The 15,709-nt window shown below is 43.3% G+C and overlaps 1 protein-coding gene across 1 annotated transcript in view; it reads left to right on the top strand.

Moving 5' to 3' along the window:
* Window positions 1–8,847, top strand: part of LOC138664093 (oocyte zinc finger protein XlCOF6-like) — a 41,780-nt gene extending 32,933 nt beyond the window's left edge. The window contains exon 8 of the mRNA XM_069750521.1: window positions 8,100–8,847. Within this exon, the coding sequence (XP_069606622.1) occupies window positions 8,100–8,734 (635 nt within the window). The 3' untranslated portion in view covers window positions 8,735–8,847. The remainder of the gene's footprint in view (window positions 1–8,099) is intronic.
* Window positions 8,848–15,709: the final 6,862 nt, after the last annotated feature.

Here is a 15,709-nt window from a genome sequence, read left to right as displayed (position 1 = left end):
CCTGTCCCTAACACTAGGGGGCACCCTGGGACACTTCAGATGGCAAAGTTGCCGGGACCTCTGTCCTTGCCTTATCTCCAAAGTCAGACCCTCCATCTGTTCTCCTCCCCCACCCAGGGAAGAGGGGGTGCTACTGTACACCAACCCGACAAACAAGGTAACATGGACAATGGTTAAGAAAAAACTCCAGGCATACAAAATATTCACTCATATATAACAGAGGAATGCACCGGGGTGTGAAGGTAAGGGAATAAACAAAAAAGGATAAGGAATTACTATGCATGCAAACCAAGCAACAGTCACAGATTACTCCTCCAACTCTCCTCTCCAACAATTAGCCATGCAGCAAATGCTATCTCTGACCAGGATTAGTAACAGAGCCCAGATTATAAAGGGAAAAGGAGTGGCTAACCGAGAACAGCTGTGAACACAGCGATTTTCCAGCATGGCAGATTAACCACTGTTCTGCCAGAAGAAATAAACACATTTAAAATGAAGGAGAAGTGCCTCTTCTCAGCCCCGCAGTAGGAGCAATCAGGCGCTGTGGTCTTCTGGCTCTACACTGTCGCGGTAACCCCGTGACAGGGGCACAGAATTCCAGATAATGAGGTGATACTTGGGAGAAGTCTTGGAGATGATTTTGTGAGGAACGTATAAGTGTGAAGAAGAGAAGATTTTTGAATTACGTGTGTGAAGATATTGGGAGATTAGTTCAAAGATTATGGGGAAGACAGATTATAGACAGCATTGTAGGTCAATATTAGTAGTTTGAACTGGAAACATTGTGGAATTGGGAGCTAGTGAAGGGGAGAGGGGAGAAGCAGAGGAGTAGCAAGGAGAAAAGTGGATTAGTTGGGCAGCAGAGTTAAGGACAGATTGGAGAGGTGCGAGACTGTGTTAGCAGGAAAACCACAGAGGAGGATATTGCAGTAGTCGAGGTGGGAGATAATGGTAAGGACATTGAGAGCATCCCCTAACATTTTAGTAAATTGGAAATTGAGGAAAGGATGGATTCTGAAAATATTTTTGAGTTGGAGTCGGCAGGAGGTGGTGAGAGTTTGGATGTGCAATTTGAAGGGCAAGGCAGAGTCGAGGGTTACTCATAGGCAGCGGACTTGCGGTACAGAGAAAAGCGTGATGTCATTTATTGTGATAGATTGGGTAGGTGGTGAGATGATATGGAGGAAACATGATGAGTTCAGTTTTTCCTACATTGAGAAGTGTTATGAGAGTAAGGAGAATATGGCTGATAGATACTCTGGGATACTGGACAGCAAAGAGGTGACATCTGGACCAGACAGGTAGACCTGATTGTCATCAGACTAAAATTGTATTGTGTTTTATACTGGGGGCAGGACGAGACCAATGACTGGATGTAGTGATCATGTGACGCCGGTAACAGCTCCGGAGATTTCTTACATGGGATCTTTATGATCTTACATCATCATCTTCTCCCCATTCAGGTTCCTACAATATCGGATCCTCTCAGTGGAGATCTTCTATATAAGAGAATTCTCCTGAGTGACCCTACAAGGATGGATAGGGACAAGGACAAGATGGCGGAGAGGATATTACACCTCACCCTAGAGATCCTCTTCCGGCTTACTGGAGAGGTGAGAGATTCTGATGACGTCACATTACATCATTCTTATCTATGGGAATAACAGATGGACAGAACTGGAGAGGTGAGGACTCTGGAAATGTCTGTAGTGAGATTTATTCATGTGTCTCTCCATAACCAGGATTACACAGTAGTGAAGAATACCTCAAGTGAGCGCTGTCAGGCCCCTGTGTCTGAGGGATGGGAAAGACCCCTGAGCCCAATCACGGGGCCTCCACCTCACCCCCTGATACATGAGGACATCAATGACCAGAAGATTCTAGAACTCACCTACAAGATGATTGAGCTGCTGACTGGAGAGGTGACACTGCTGGGAATGCTGGGACATTATACAGTAACGCTATGGAGGGACCGGGGGGATGACAGTATCATTGTATGTGTCAGGTTCCTATAAGGTGTCAGGATGTCACCGTCTATTTCTCCATGGAGGAGTGGGAGTATTTAGAAGGACACAAAGATCTGTACAAGGACGTCATGATGAAGGTTCCCCAGCCCCTCACATCACCAGGTAATAGACAGGACTAAATACACACGGCCTATAATTATCTATATGTAAAGAATGAATTCAGTCCCTGTATGTGTTTCCTCCAGTTCTATCCAGTAACAGGACAACACCAGAGAGATGTCCCCGTCCTCTTCTTCCACAGGATTGTAAACAAGAAGATCCCAATGTTCCTCAGGATTATCAGGTAGATGGAGAGAAGGTGTCATGATATCTCCCCTATGATTTGTAGACGGCTGTGAAGATCTTGTGCTCAGTCTTGATTTATCCACCAGTATTGTATGTCTTATACTTGTGTAATGAGAATGGTGGAGATGGCAGAATTAGAGCTGATATGACTTCTCCATCTGTCTGTGACTTTTACAATATTTGTTTCAGGGTAAAGATCTGACCCATATTAATACTACAGAGACATATGTGAAGGGTGATGAGTGGTGTAAAGAGGAGATTCCTACAGATAACCTCACAGGTGAGTAGTGACCACTAAAGGCAGATAAGTCACAGATGCTACTCAGTCACTGACTTGTAATTTTTAAGCTTTGATTATGCAAATTTTTTTGTGGATTCTACTGACAAAAACATTTTGCAATTTTGAACAAAATATACCGTTTTACAATTTTCTTTTATTAATGCATTTAGCTGCAACTATCAATGGCTGAAATCAGACAATATTCCAGCCACAGCAGAGATGCATTCGTCTTTGCTGCAATCAGTGATAGGTAGAAACGATCATGTGTTTGGCTGGAAGATGAAGCACGGAGACTGGCCGCGCACATAGCCAGCATGGGATGAGGAGCATCAGCTCTTTGCAAAATATTAATGAGAAAAATATATTACACAAAAAAAACCTCCTTAACCCCTTTCTGCCATTAGACGTACTATTGCGTCCATGTGGGGTGGGCTTTACTTCCCAAGGACGCAATAGTACGTCATATGCGATCGGCAGCGCTCACGGGGGGAGCGCCGCCGATCGCGGCCGGGTGTCAGCTGCCTATCGCAGCTGACATCCGGCACTATGTGCCAGGAGCGGTCACGGACCGCCCCCGGCACATTAACCCCTGGCACACCGCGATCAAAGATGATCGCGATGTGCCGGCGGTACAGGGAAGCACCGCGCAGGGAGGGGGCTCCCTGCGGGCTTCCCTGAGCCCCCCGCAGCAACGCGATGTGATCGCGTTGCTGCGAGGGTCTCACCTCCCTCCCTCCCTGCTCGAGCCCCGGATCCAAGATGGCCGCGGATCCGGGTCCTGCAGGGAGGGAGGTGGCTTCACAGAGCCTGCTCAGAGCAGGCACTGTGAAGCAGCCTGCACTCCTATCAGATCGGTGATCTGACAGAGTGCTGTGCAAACTGTCAGATCACCGATCTGTGATGTCCCCCCCTGGGACAAAGTAAAAAAGTTAAAAAAAATTTTTTCAAATGTGTAAAAAAAAAATATTCCAAAATAATGAAAAAAAAAAAAAAATATTATTCCCATAAATACATTTCTTTATCTAAATAAAAAAAACAAAAACAATAAAAGTACACATATTTAGTATCGCCGCGTCCGTAACGGCCCGACCTATAAAACTGGCCCACTAGTTAACCCCTTCAGTAAACACCGTAAGAAAAAAAAAAAAAAACGAGGCAAAAAACAACGCTTTATTATCATACCGCCGAACAAAAAGTGGAATAACACGCGATCAAAAAGATGGATATAAATAACCATGGTACCGCTGAAAGCGTCATCTTGTCCCGCAAAAAACGAGCCGCCATACAGCATCATCAGCAAAAAAAAAAAAAGTTATAGTCCTGAGAATAAAGCGATGCAAAAATAATTATTTTTTCCGTAAAATAGTTTTTATCGTATAAAAGCGCCAAAACATAAAAAAATGATATAAATGAGGTGTCGCTGTAATCGTACTGACCCGAAGAATAAAACTGCTTTATCAATTTTACCAAACACCGAACGGTATAAACGCCTCCCCCAAAAGAAATTCATGAATAGCTGTTTTTTGGTCATTCTTCCTCACAAAAATCGGAATAAAAAGCGATCAAAAAATGTCACGTGCCTGAAAATGTTACCAATAAAATCGTCAACTCGTCCCGCAAAAAACAAGACCTCACATGACTCTGTGGACCAAAATATGGAAAAATTATAGCTCTCAAAATGTGGTAACGCAAAAAATATTTTTTGCAATAAAAAGCGTCTTTCAGTGTGTGACGGCTGCCAATCATAAAAATCCGCTAAAAAACCCGCTATAAAAGTAAATGAAAAAAATGTATTTATTTCCATTTTCCCATTAGGGTTAGGGCTAGGGTTAGGGCTAGGGTTAGGGCTAGGGCTAGGGTTAGGGCTAGGGTTAGGGCTAGGGTTAGCATTAGGGCTAGGGTTAGGGCTAGGATTAGGGTTAGGGCTAGGGTTAGGGCTAAGGTTAGGGTTAGGGCTAGGGCTAGGGTTGGGGTTGGGGCTACAGTTAGGGTTGGGGCTAAAGTTAGGGTTAGGGTTTAGATTACATTTACAGTTGGGAATAGGGTTGGGATTAGGGTTAGGGGTGTGTCTGGGTTAGAGGTGTGGTTAGGGTTACCATTGGGATTAGGGTTAGGGGTGTGTTTGGATTAGGGTTTCAGTTATAATTGGGGGGTTTCCACTGTTTAGACACATCAGGGGGATCTCCAAACGCGACATGGCGACCGATCTCAATTCCATCCAATTCTGCATTGAAAAAGTAAAACAGTGCTCCTTCCCTTCCGAGCTCTCCCGTGTGCCCAAACAGTGGTTTACCCCAACATATGGGGTATCAGCGTACTCAGGACAAATTGGACAACAACTTTTGGGGTCCAATTTCTCCTTTTACCCTCGAGAAAATACAAAACTGGGGGCTAAAAAATAATTTTGAGGGGAAATTTTTTTTTTTATTTTCACGGCTCTGCGTTATAAACTGTAGTGAAATACTTGGGGGCTCAAAGTTCTCACAACACATCTAGATAAGTTCCTTGGGGGGTCTAGTTTCCAATATGGGGTCACTTGTGGGGGGTTTCTACTGTTTAGGTACATTAAGGGCTCTGCAAACACAATGTGACGCCTGCAGACCATTCCATCTAAGTCTGTATTCCAAATGGCGCTCCTTCCCTTCCGAGCCCTCCCATGCGCCCAAACGCTGGTTCTCCCCCACATATAGGGTATCAGCGCACTCAGGACAAATTGCACAACAACTTTTGGGGTCCAATTTCTCCTGTTACCCTCAGGAAAATACAAAACTGGGGGCTAAAAAATTATTTTTGTGGGAAAAAATTTTTGTTTTATTTTTACGGCTCTGCATTATAAACTTCTGTGAAGCTCTTATTGGGTCAAAGTGCTCACCACACATCTAGATAAGTTCCTTAGGGGGTCTACTTTTCAAAATGGTGTCACTTGTGGGGGGTTTCAATGTTTAGGTACATCAGTGGCTCTCCAAACGCAACATGGCGTCCCATCTCAATTCCTGTCAATTTTGCATTGAAAGGTCAAACGGCGCTCCTTCCCTTCCGAGCTCTCCCATGCGCCCAAACAATGGTTTACCCCCACATATGGGGTATCAGAGTACTCTGGACAAATTGTGGCACAACGTTTGTGGTCCAATTTCTTCTCTTACCATTGGGAAAATAAAAAATTGGGGGTGAAAAGATAATTTTTGTGAAAAAAAATGATTTTTTATTTTTACTGTTCTGCATTATAAACTTCTGTGAAGCACTTGGTGGGTCAAAGTGCTCACCACACCTCTAGATAAGTTCATTAGGGGGTCTACTTTCCAAAATGGTGTCACTTGTGGGGGGTTTCAATGTTTAGGCACATTAGTGGCTCTCCAAACGCAACATGGCGTCCCATCTCAATTCCAGTCAATTTTGCATTGAAAAGTCAAATGGCGCTCCTTCCCTTCCGAGCTCTGCCATGCGCCCAAACTGTGGTTAACCCCCACATATGGGGTATCAGCGTACTCAGGACAAATTGTACAACAACGTTTGGGGTCCATTTTCTCCTGTAACCCTTGGTAAAATAAAACAAATTGGAGCTGAAGTAAATTTTTTGTGAAAAAAAGTTAAATGTTAATTTTTATTTAAACATTCCAAAAATTCCTGTGAAGCACCTGAAGGGTTAATAAACTTCTTGAATGTGGTTTTGATAACCTTGAGGGGTGCAGTTTTTAGAATGGTGTCACACTTGGGTATTTTCTATCATATAGACCCCTCAAAATGACTTCAAATGAGATGTGGTCCCTAAAATAAAATGGTGTTGTAAAAATGAGAAATTGCTGGTCAACTTTTAACCCTTATAACTCCCTAACAAAAAAAAATTTTGGTTCCAAAATTGTGCTGATGTAAAGTAGACATGTGGGAAATGTTACTTATTAAGTATTTTGTGTGACATATCTCTGTGATTTAATTGCATAAAAATTCAAAGTTGGAAAATTGCGAAATTTTCAAAATTTTCGCCAAATTTCCATTCTTTTCACAAATAAACGCAGGTAATATCAAAGAAATTTTACCACTATCATGAAGTACAATATGTCACGAGAAAACAGTGTCAGAATCACCGGGATCCGTTGAAGCGTTCCAGAGTTATAACCTCATAAAGGGACAGTGGTCAGAATTGTAAAAATTGGCCCGGTCCATAACGTGCAAACCACCCTTGGGGGTAAAGGGGTTAAATCCATACATTAGACACCCATGCGTATTGGTCATGCTTTGTAAAAATAAAGTACTAAAAATAAACCTCCAACAATGGCAGAATTTTTTCCATCATTGCTTGGAATTTTTTTCATGTATTTCAGTAAATTTTGTGGTAAAATTAATGCTGACATACAAAACTACAACTTGTTCCAGAAAAATACAAGTCATGATAAAGCTACAGTATGTCAATAGAAAAATAAAAGTTATGGCTCTGGAAACAAGATAAGAAAAATATAAACTGGACGGTACCATTTAACAACTGCCGCCACCTGAGGCAAGATGCTTATCTCATCTCATGCCAGGAGCGGGCATGGTCTAGCTTATTGTTCAGAGCAGAGGATGAATCTTAAAATAATTGAAAAGCACAACATTTTTCTGTAATGTCTCGCTAATTCATCAGATACATTGTCCTTGTGTTCAGTAGAGGCCAGTGCTGCTAAAGCTGCAGAATTAAAGGAAAATTCCAAAGTTGGCCTCTTCATTATCCACCTGAAAGAATCAATCACTTGATTCATCGCAGGTTACATCTGGTCCATCCTAATAATATTGGTCAGTTATCCTGATATGATTATGCTTACAAGTAAAGTGAAACAAGCTTTGAAGAGTTCAATGCTTGCCAAAACAGACAGTGGATCTAAGGGATCCTTGTTAGTCATACCTTAGCAGGGCTTTGGACTTCACTGCAGGAAATGTCCCAGTCACCCCACGGATGCCATTATAAAAAAAAGTCAGGCAAATGGTCATTTAAGCAGGGGATGAGGCAGGAGTCATGTAAGAAACAAACCAAGATCCGTTTCTAGTGGTGATAGAAGGTCTACTGTTGTCATCACTGTCCTAGTTCGTTGAAAATGTAATTTTATTCCAAATTATCTACAGTTTTAAGTTGTATTTAATAATATATTAGAAATAATATATGTTTAAGGAAGTAAGGAAGTATTATTAAAAAATAAAAACAAAATATTTCATTTTCATTTTTTTGGCAGATTACTGGACATTGAGCTCAGGGAATTATTTGGTATATTCAAATTTTAAAGCAAATGATCATGGTATTCTCCCAGATATTTATGAAGATCATGCCAGTATTCTAGAATTATCTACAGCCCATCAAAGTAAAGATATTTCATCTAGTCCTTTTGAACAGGTTCTATCCACTGATTCATCACAGACTGATAAGCACAATAAGTTTAACAAAAGGGATGGTGAACATGAAAGTGACCATACAAGAAAGAAGCTATTTTCATGTTCAGAATGTGGGAAATGTTGTGCTACAAAATCTGTTCTTGCTAAACATCAAAGAATTCATACCGGGGAGAAGCCATTTTCATGTTCAGAATGTGGGAAATGTTTTACTCAAAGAACAAATCTTGCTACACACCTGAGAATTCACACAGGCGAGAAGCCATTTTCATGTTCAGACTGTGGCAAGTGTTTTACAGATAAATCAACTCTTATTAATCATCAGAAAAGACACACAGGTGAGAAACCATATTCATGTTCAAAATGTGGGAAATCTTTTGCAAGGAAATCACATCTTGTTACACATGAGAGAATTCACACAGGTGAGAAGCCATTTTCATGTTCAGAATGTGGGAAGTGTTTTACAGTGAAATCACATCTTGTTATTCATCAGATATTACACACAGGGGAGAAGTTATTTTCATGTTCAGTCTGTGGGCGATATTGTTCTACAAAATCTGATCTAGATAAACATCAGAGAATTCATACAGGGGAGAAGCCATTTTCATGTTCAATATGTTGGAAATGTTTTACAGAGAAATCAAGTCTTGTTAGACATCAGAGAATTCACACCGGTGAGAAGCCATTTTCATGTCCGGAATGTGGGAAATGCTTTAATCACAAAACAAAACTTTCTACTCATCAGAAATATCACACAGGGGAGAAGCCATTTTCATGTTCAGAATGAGGAAAATATTTTACAGAGAAATCCATACTTGTTAGGCATCTGAGTATTCATGCAAGAGAGAAGCCATTCTCATGTTGAGAGTATGGCAAATGTTTTAATTGGAAATGTTTTCATTGGTTTTAATTTATAGCCTTGCTATAAATTTGATAATTTACACAGAGGTGAAACAATTTTTTGTGTTCAGAATGTAGGGAAAGTTTTACCTACACATTTAACCTTGCCACACATCAGAGAGTTCACAGAGAAAGAGACATTTTCTTTTTGAGTCATTTACTTGGCAAATTGTTTAAGACAAAAGAAAATAAATATATTAGGTACAGTCAATGTTAAGTCACATTTATAATTATAAATGTATGCAATTATCACTAACATCTGTTATAAAAAAAAGCTATTGGAATTCAAACAAAGCAACTCTAAACTGACTTGGAACTTTTTTGGTTAGACCATCTTTGACCTTTTTAATTGCACCAATTCGGCATGAAATAGACTTCAAACGCAGAAATATTTACCCATGCAGAAAGAATCACTTCTCACACAAGCGTGAAAAATTGAATCATGCTTTGATTTATTTGTCCCTTTGGCACCAATGTCACTGCAACTGGTAATTTGTTGTTCACTCGTGCTAAGGAACATTGAATTGTGTGTTTGGACACATTAGTTACTTTTGGCTGTAATTCGATTGAATGTACACTGCCTGTTTGTCAGAACAATTCTTGACACTGACACCTTTCTTAGATAAGTTGTCTTTATGCACAAAATGCCCTTTCATGTTTTTACTCTATACCTTTATTGGATAACCTAAAAAAAACAAAAAAAAACAATAATAATAATTTTTTTTCTATAGTGCCAACAGATTTTACAATTTCTTTTTATTTCATTTATTTATTTTAATAATTTATATAGCGTTATTAATTCCACAGCTCTTTACAAATATTATTGGCACTGTCCCCAATGGGGCTCCCAATCTAGAATCCCTATCAGTATGTCTTTGTAATGTGAGAAGAAACAGGAGTACCCGGAGGAAAGCCACACAAACACGGGGAGAACATACAAACTGCTTGTAGATGTTGTCCTTGGTGGGATTTGAACCTAGCACTGCAAAGATGCAGTGCTAACCACTGAGCCACCGTGCTGCCCAATTCAGTGGGAATTTGTACAAACAAGATAAAACATTACAGAGTAACATATAGTACAACACATACCAAGAAAAGTGAGGTTCCTGCTAGTAAGCATGCAGTCTGAGAGGAAATAAGTTTGACACAAAAGGTAAAAAAAATGGTGTTGTGTATGGTCTAGTCATAAATTAATAAATAGTGGCCATGGCCGTTCTTAGCGGCACACAGACCAGGCCTAGGGCCCACACGCCCCCAGGGGCCCCCAGCCAGTGGCGTGCCACTAATAGCGGCACATCACGCTGCCTCTATGGGGCCCGTGGGTCAGGGGGGCCCGCCTGCTGCCAGTGCCGACTCCCCTTGCCGCCGCCACATTGAACTACACCGGTGTCTATGACGCCAGTACAGTTCAAAGCAATGATGGAGGAGAGAGCATCAGCTGACGCTCCCTCACATCATTCCCCTCTGCCTCTTACACTGCAGGTGCTCGATGATGTCACTTAATCGCGCACCCGCTGTGTGCCGGGCCCAGGCAGTGCAGCATCTGCACAGGTGATGTCAGCCGCTATACTCGGGGAGCCTGTGGTGGCTGCTGGGACGGGAACAGTTGGCTCCGAAGCTGGCGGGGGCACGAGGACCAAGCCGCCCAGGAGGGGGATGCCGCAGAGGCTCAGCCATCTGGAGGATCTGGGGATGAATATGGAGGTGTATGGGATCGGTGTTGTGAATTCTGTGGCAGAGCTCCCTCCTGTGGTCACAAGTGGTACTTCGGCTGATTCTCTCTGTGAGCTTCTGTTGGTGGAGGGAAGTGGTACTGCGGCTTCTGAGTTTCCTCCCTCAGGTGATCTGGTGAGGTCGTTAGGTGCTTCTCTACTCAACTCCACCTAATGCTTTGATCCTGGCTTCCTGTCAATGTTCCAGTGTTGGACTTGCTTTTCCCTGGATCATTCCTGTGGCCTGCTGCTCTGCATAGCTAAGTTCTTCTTTGCTATTTGTTTGCTATTTTTTCTGTCCAGCTTGTCTAATTTGTTGCTGGAAGCTCTGGGACGCAAAGGGTGTACCTCCGTGCCGTTAGTTCGGTACGGAGGGTCTTTTTGCCCCCTTTGCGTGGTTTTCTTTAGGGTTTTGTGTAGACCGCAAAGTTACCTTTTCTATCCTCGATCTGTTAAGAAAGTCGGGCCTCACTTTGCTGAATCTATTTCATCTCTACGTTCGTCTTTTCATCTTAACTCACAGTCATTATATGTGGGGGGCTGCCTTTTCCTTTGGGGTATTTCTCTGAGGCAAGGTAGGCTTATTTTCTATCTTCAGGCTAGTTAGTTTCTCAGGCTGTGCCGAGTTGCATAGGCAGAGTTAGGCGCAATCCACGGCTGCCTCTAGTGTTGTTTGGAGAGGATTGGGGATTGCGGTCTGCAGAGTTCCCACGTCTCAGAGCTCGTTCTATGATTTTGGGTTATTGTCAGATCACTGTATGTGCTCTGACCGCTATGTCCATTGTAGTACTGAATTGCCTTTCATAACAGTACAGGAAGCCAAAAGATACTAATGATTCTCAATAGAGGGAAAAAAGAAGTTCTGAGACCATTTTTTTTTCTTTGCACTGTGTTTTGCCTTTTTTTCCCCTAGACATTTGGGTGGTTCAGTACACAGGTGTAGAGATGGACATTAGAAGTCTGTCTTCATTTGTGGATCAGCTCTCGGCAAGAGTACAAAAGATTCAAGACACTATTGATCAGAAAGCTATGTTGGAACCAAGAATTCCTATTCCTGATTTGTTTTTTGGAGATAGAACTAAGTTTCTGAGTTTCAAAAATAATTGTAAATTATTTCTGGCCTTGAAACCTCGCTCCTCTGGTGATCCAGTTCAACAGGTTTTGATTGTTATTTCTTTTTTGCGCGGCGACCCTCAGGACTGGGCATTTTCTCTTGCGCCAGGAGATCCTGCATTGAGTAATATCGATGCGTTTTTCCTGGCGCTCGGATTGCTGTACGATGAACCTAATTCAGTGGATCAGGCAGAGAAAAAATTTGCTGGCTCTTTGTCAGGGTCAGGATGAGATAGAGGTATATTGTCAGAAATTTAGAAAGTGGTCCGTGCTCACTCAATGGAATGAATCTGCGCTGGCAGCTATGTTCAGAAAGGGTCTCTCTGAAGCCCTTAAGGATGTCATGGTAGGATTTCCTATGCCTGCTGGTTTGAATGAGTCTATGTCTTTGGCCATTCAGATCGGTCGACGCTTGCGTGAGCGTAAATCTGTGCACCATTTGGCGGTATTACCTGAGCTTAAACCTGAGCCTATGCAGTGCGATAGGACTTTGACCAGAGTTAAACGGCAAGAACACAGACGTCTGAATGGGCTGTGTTTCTACTGTGGTGATTCCACTCATGCTATCTCTGATTGTCCTAAGCGCACTAAGCGGTTCGCTAGGTCTGCCACCATTGGTACGGTACAGTCAAAATTTCTTCTGTCCGTTACCTTGATCTGCTCTTTGTCATCGTATTCTGTCATGGCATTTGTGGATTCAGGCGCTGCCCTGAATTTGATGGACTTGGAGTATGCTAAGCGTTGTGGGTTTCTCTTAGAGCCCTTGCAGTGTCCTATTCCATTGAGAGGAATTGATGCCACGCCTTTGGCCAAGAATAAGCCTCAATACTGGACCCAGCTGACCATGTGCATGGCTCCTGCACATCAGGAGGTTATTCGCTTTCTGGTGTTGCATAATCTGCATGATGTGGTCGTGTTGGGGTTGCCATGGCTACAAGCCCATAATCCAGTATTAGATTGGAAATCCATGTCGGTGTCCAGCTGGGGTTGTCAGGGGGTACATGGTGATGTTCCATTTCTGTCAATTTCGTCATCCACCCCTTCTGAGGTTCCAGAGTTCTTGTCTGATTACCGGGATGTATTTGATGAGCCCAAGTCCGATGCCCTACCTCCGCATAGGGATTGTGATTCTGCTATCAATTTGATTCCTGGTAGTAAATTCCCAAAAGGTCGACTGTTTAATTTATCCGTGCCTGAGCACGCCGCTATGCGCAGTTATGTGAAGGAATCCCTGGAGAAGGGGCATATTCGCCCGTCATCGTCGCCATTAGGAGCAGGGTTCTTTTTTGTAGCCAAGAAGGATGGTTCGCTGAGACCTTGTATAGATTACCGCCTTCTAAATAAGATCACGGTTAAATTTCAGTACCCCTTGCCATTGTTATCTGATTTGTTTGCTCGGATTAAGGGGGCTAGTTGGTTCACCAAGATAGATCTTCGTGGTGCGTATAATCTGGTGCGACTCAGGCGAGGAGATGAATGGAAAACTGCATTTAATACGCCCGAGGGTCATTTTGAGTATCTAGTGATGCCATTCGGACTTGCCAATGCTCCATCAGTGTTTCAGTCCTTTATGCATGACATCTTCCGAGAGTACCTGGATAAATTCCTGATTGTGTACTTGGATGACATTTTGATCTTCTCGGATGATTGGGAGTCTCATGTGAAGCAGGTCAGAACAGTTTTTCAGGTCCTGCATGCTAATTCTTTGTTTGTGAAGGGATCAAAGTGTCTCTTTGATGTGCAGAAGGTTTCATTTTTGGGGTTCATCTTTTCCCCTTCTACTATCGAGATGGATCCTGTTAAGGTCCAAGCCATCCATGATTGGACTCAGCCGACATCTCTGAAAAGTCTGCAAAAGTTCCTGGGCTTTGCTAATTTTTATCGTCGCTTCATCTGCAATTTTTCTAGTATTGCCAAACCATTGACCGATTTGACCAAGAAGGGTGCTGATTTGGTCAATTGGTCTTCTGCTGCTGTGGAAGCTTTTCAAGACTTGAAGCGTCGTTTTTCTTCTGCCCCTGTGTTGTGTCAACCAGATGTTTCTCTTCTGTTCCAGGTCGAGGTTGATGCTTCTGAGATTGGAGCAGGGGCTGTTTTGTCGCAGAGAGGTTCTGATTGCTCAGTGATGAAACCATGCGCTTTTTTTTCCAGGAAGTTTTCGCCTGCTGAGCGAAATTATGATGTGGGCAACCGAGAGTTGCTTGCCATGAAGTGGGCATTCGAGGAGTGGCGTCATTGGCTTGAAGGAGCTAAGCATCGCGTGGTGGTATTGACTGATCATAAGAACTTGACTCATCTTGAGTCTGCTAAGCGGTTGAATCCTAGACAGGCTCGTTGGTCGCTGTTTTTTGCCCGTTTTGACTTTGTGATTTCGTACCTTCCGGGCTCTAAAAATGTGAAGGCGGATGCTCTGTCTAGGAGTTTTGTGCCCGACTCTCCGGGTTTGTCTGAGCCGGCGGGTATCCTCAAGGAAGGAGTAATTGTGTCTGCCATCTCCCCTGATTTGCGGCGGGTGTTGCAAAAATTTCAGGCTAATAAACCTGATCGTTGTCCAGCGGAGAGACTGTATGTCCCTGATAGGTGGACCAATAAAGTTATCTCTGAGGTTCATTGTTCGGTGTTGGCTGGTCATCCTGGAATCTTTGGTACCAGAGAGTTGGTGGCTAGATCCTTTTGGTGGCCGTCTCTGTCGCGGGATGTGCGTGTTTTTGTGCAGTCGTGTGGGATTTGTGCTCGGGCTAAGCCCTGCTGTTCTCGTGCCAGTGGGTTGCTTTTGCCCTTGCCGGTCCCGAAGAGGCCTTGGACACATATCTCTATGGATTTTATTTCTGATCTTCCCGTTTCTCAAAAGATGTCAGTCATTTGGGTGGTCTGTGATCGCTTTTCTAAGATGGTCCATCTGGTACCCTTGTCTAAATTGCCTTCCTCCTCTGATTTGGTGCCATTGTTCTTCCAGCATGTGGTTCGTTTACATGGCATTCCAGAGAATATCGTTTCTGACAGAGGTTCCCAGTTTGTTTCAAGGTTTTGGCGAGCCTTTTGTGGTAGGATGGGCATTGACTTGTCTTTTTCCTCGGCTTTCCATCCTCAGACTAATGGCCAGACCGAACGAACCAATCAGACCTTGGAAACATATCTGAGATGCTTTGTTTCTGCCGATCAGGATGACTGGGTGTCCTTTTTGCCTTTGGCTGAGTTCGCCCTTAATAATCGGGCCAGCTCGGCTACCTTGGTTTCGCCATTTTTCTGCAATTCTGGGTTCCATCCTCGTTTCTCTTCAGGACAGGTTGAGTCTTCGGACTGTCCTGGTGTGGATACTGTGGTGGACAGGTTGCAGCAGATTTGGACTCATGTAGTGGACAATTTGACCTTGTCCAAGGAGAAGGCTCAACATTTCGCTAATCGCAGACGCCGTGTGGGTCCCCGACTTCGTGTTGGGGATCTGGTTTGGTTATCTTCTCGTCATATTCCTATGAAGGTTTCCTCTCCTAAGTTTAAACCTCGTTTCATTGGTCCGTATAGGATTTCTGAGGTTCTTAATCCTGTGTCTTTTCGTCTGACCCTTCCAGATTCTTTTTCCATACATAACGTATTCCATAGGTCATTGTTGCGGAGATACGTGGCACCTATGGTTCCATCTGTTGATCCTCCTGCCCCTGTTTTGGTGGAGGGGGAATTGGAGTATATTGTGGAGAAGATTTTGGATTCTCGTGTTTCTAGACGGAAACTCCAGTATCTAGTTAAATGGAAGGGTTATGCTCAGGAAGATAATTCCTGGGTTTTTGCCTCTGATGTCCATGCTCCCGATCTTGTTCGTGCCTTTCATGTGGCTCATCCTGGTCGGCCTGGGGGCTCTGGTGAGGGTTCGGTGACCCCTCCTCAAGGGGGGAGTACTGTTGTGAATTCTGTGGCAGAGCTCCCTCCTGTGGTCACAAGTGGTACTTCGGCTAATTCTCTCTGTGAGCTTCTGTTGGAGGGAAGTGGTACTGCGGCTTCTGAGTTTCCTCCCTCAGGTGATCTGGTGAGGTCGTTAGGTG

The sequence above is a fragment of the Ranitomeya imitator genome, chromosome 2 (assembly GCF_032444005.1).
Source record: "Ranitomeya imitator isolate aRanImi1 chromosome 2, aRanImi1.pri, whole genome shotgun sequence".
Taxonomy (NCBI): Eukaryota; Metazoa; Chordata; class Amphibia; order Anura; family Dendrobatidae; genus Ranitomeya; species Ranitomeya imitator.
This window is presented reverse-complemented; position numbering and strand designations above follow the sequence as displayed.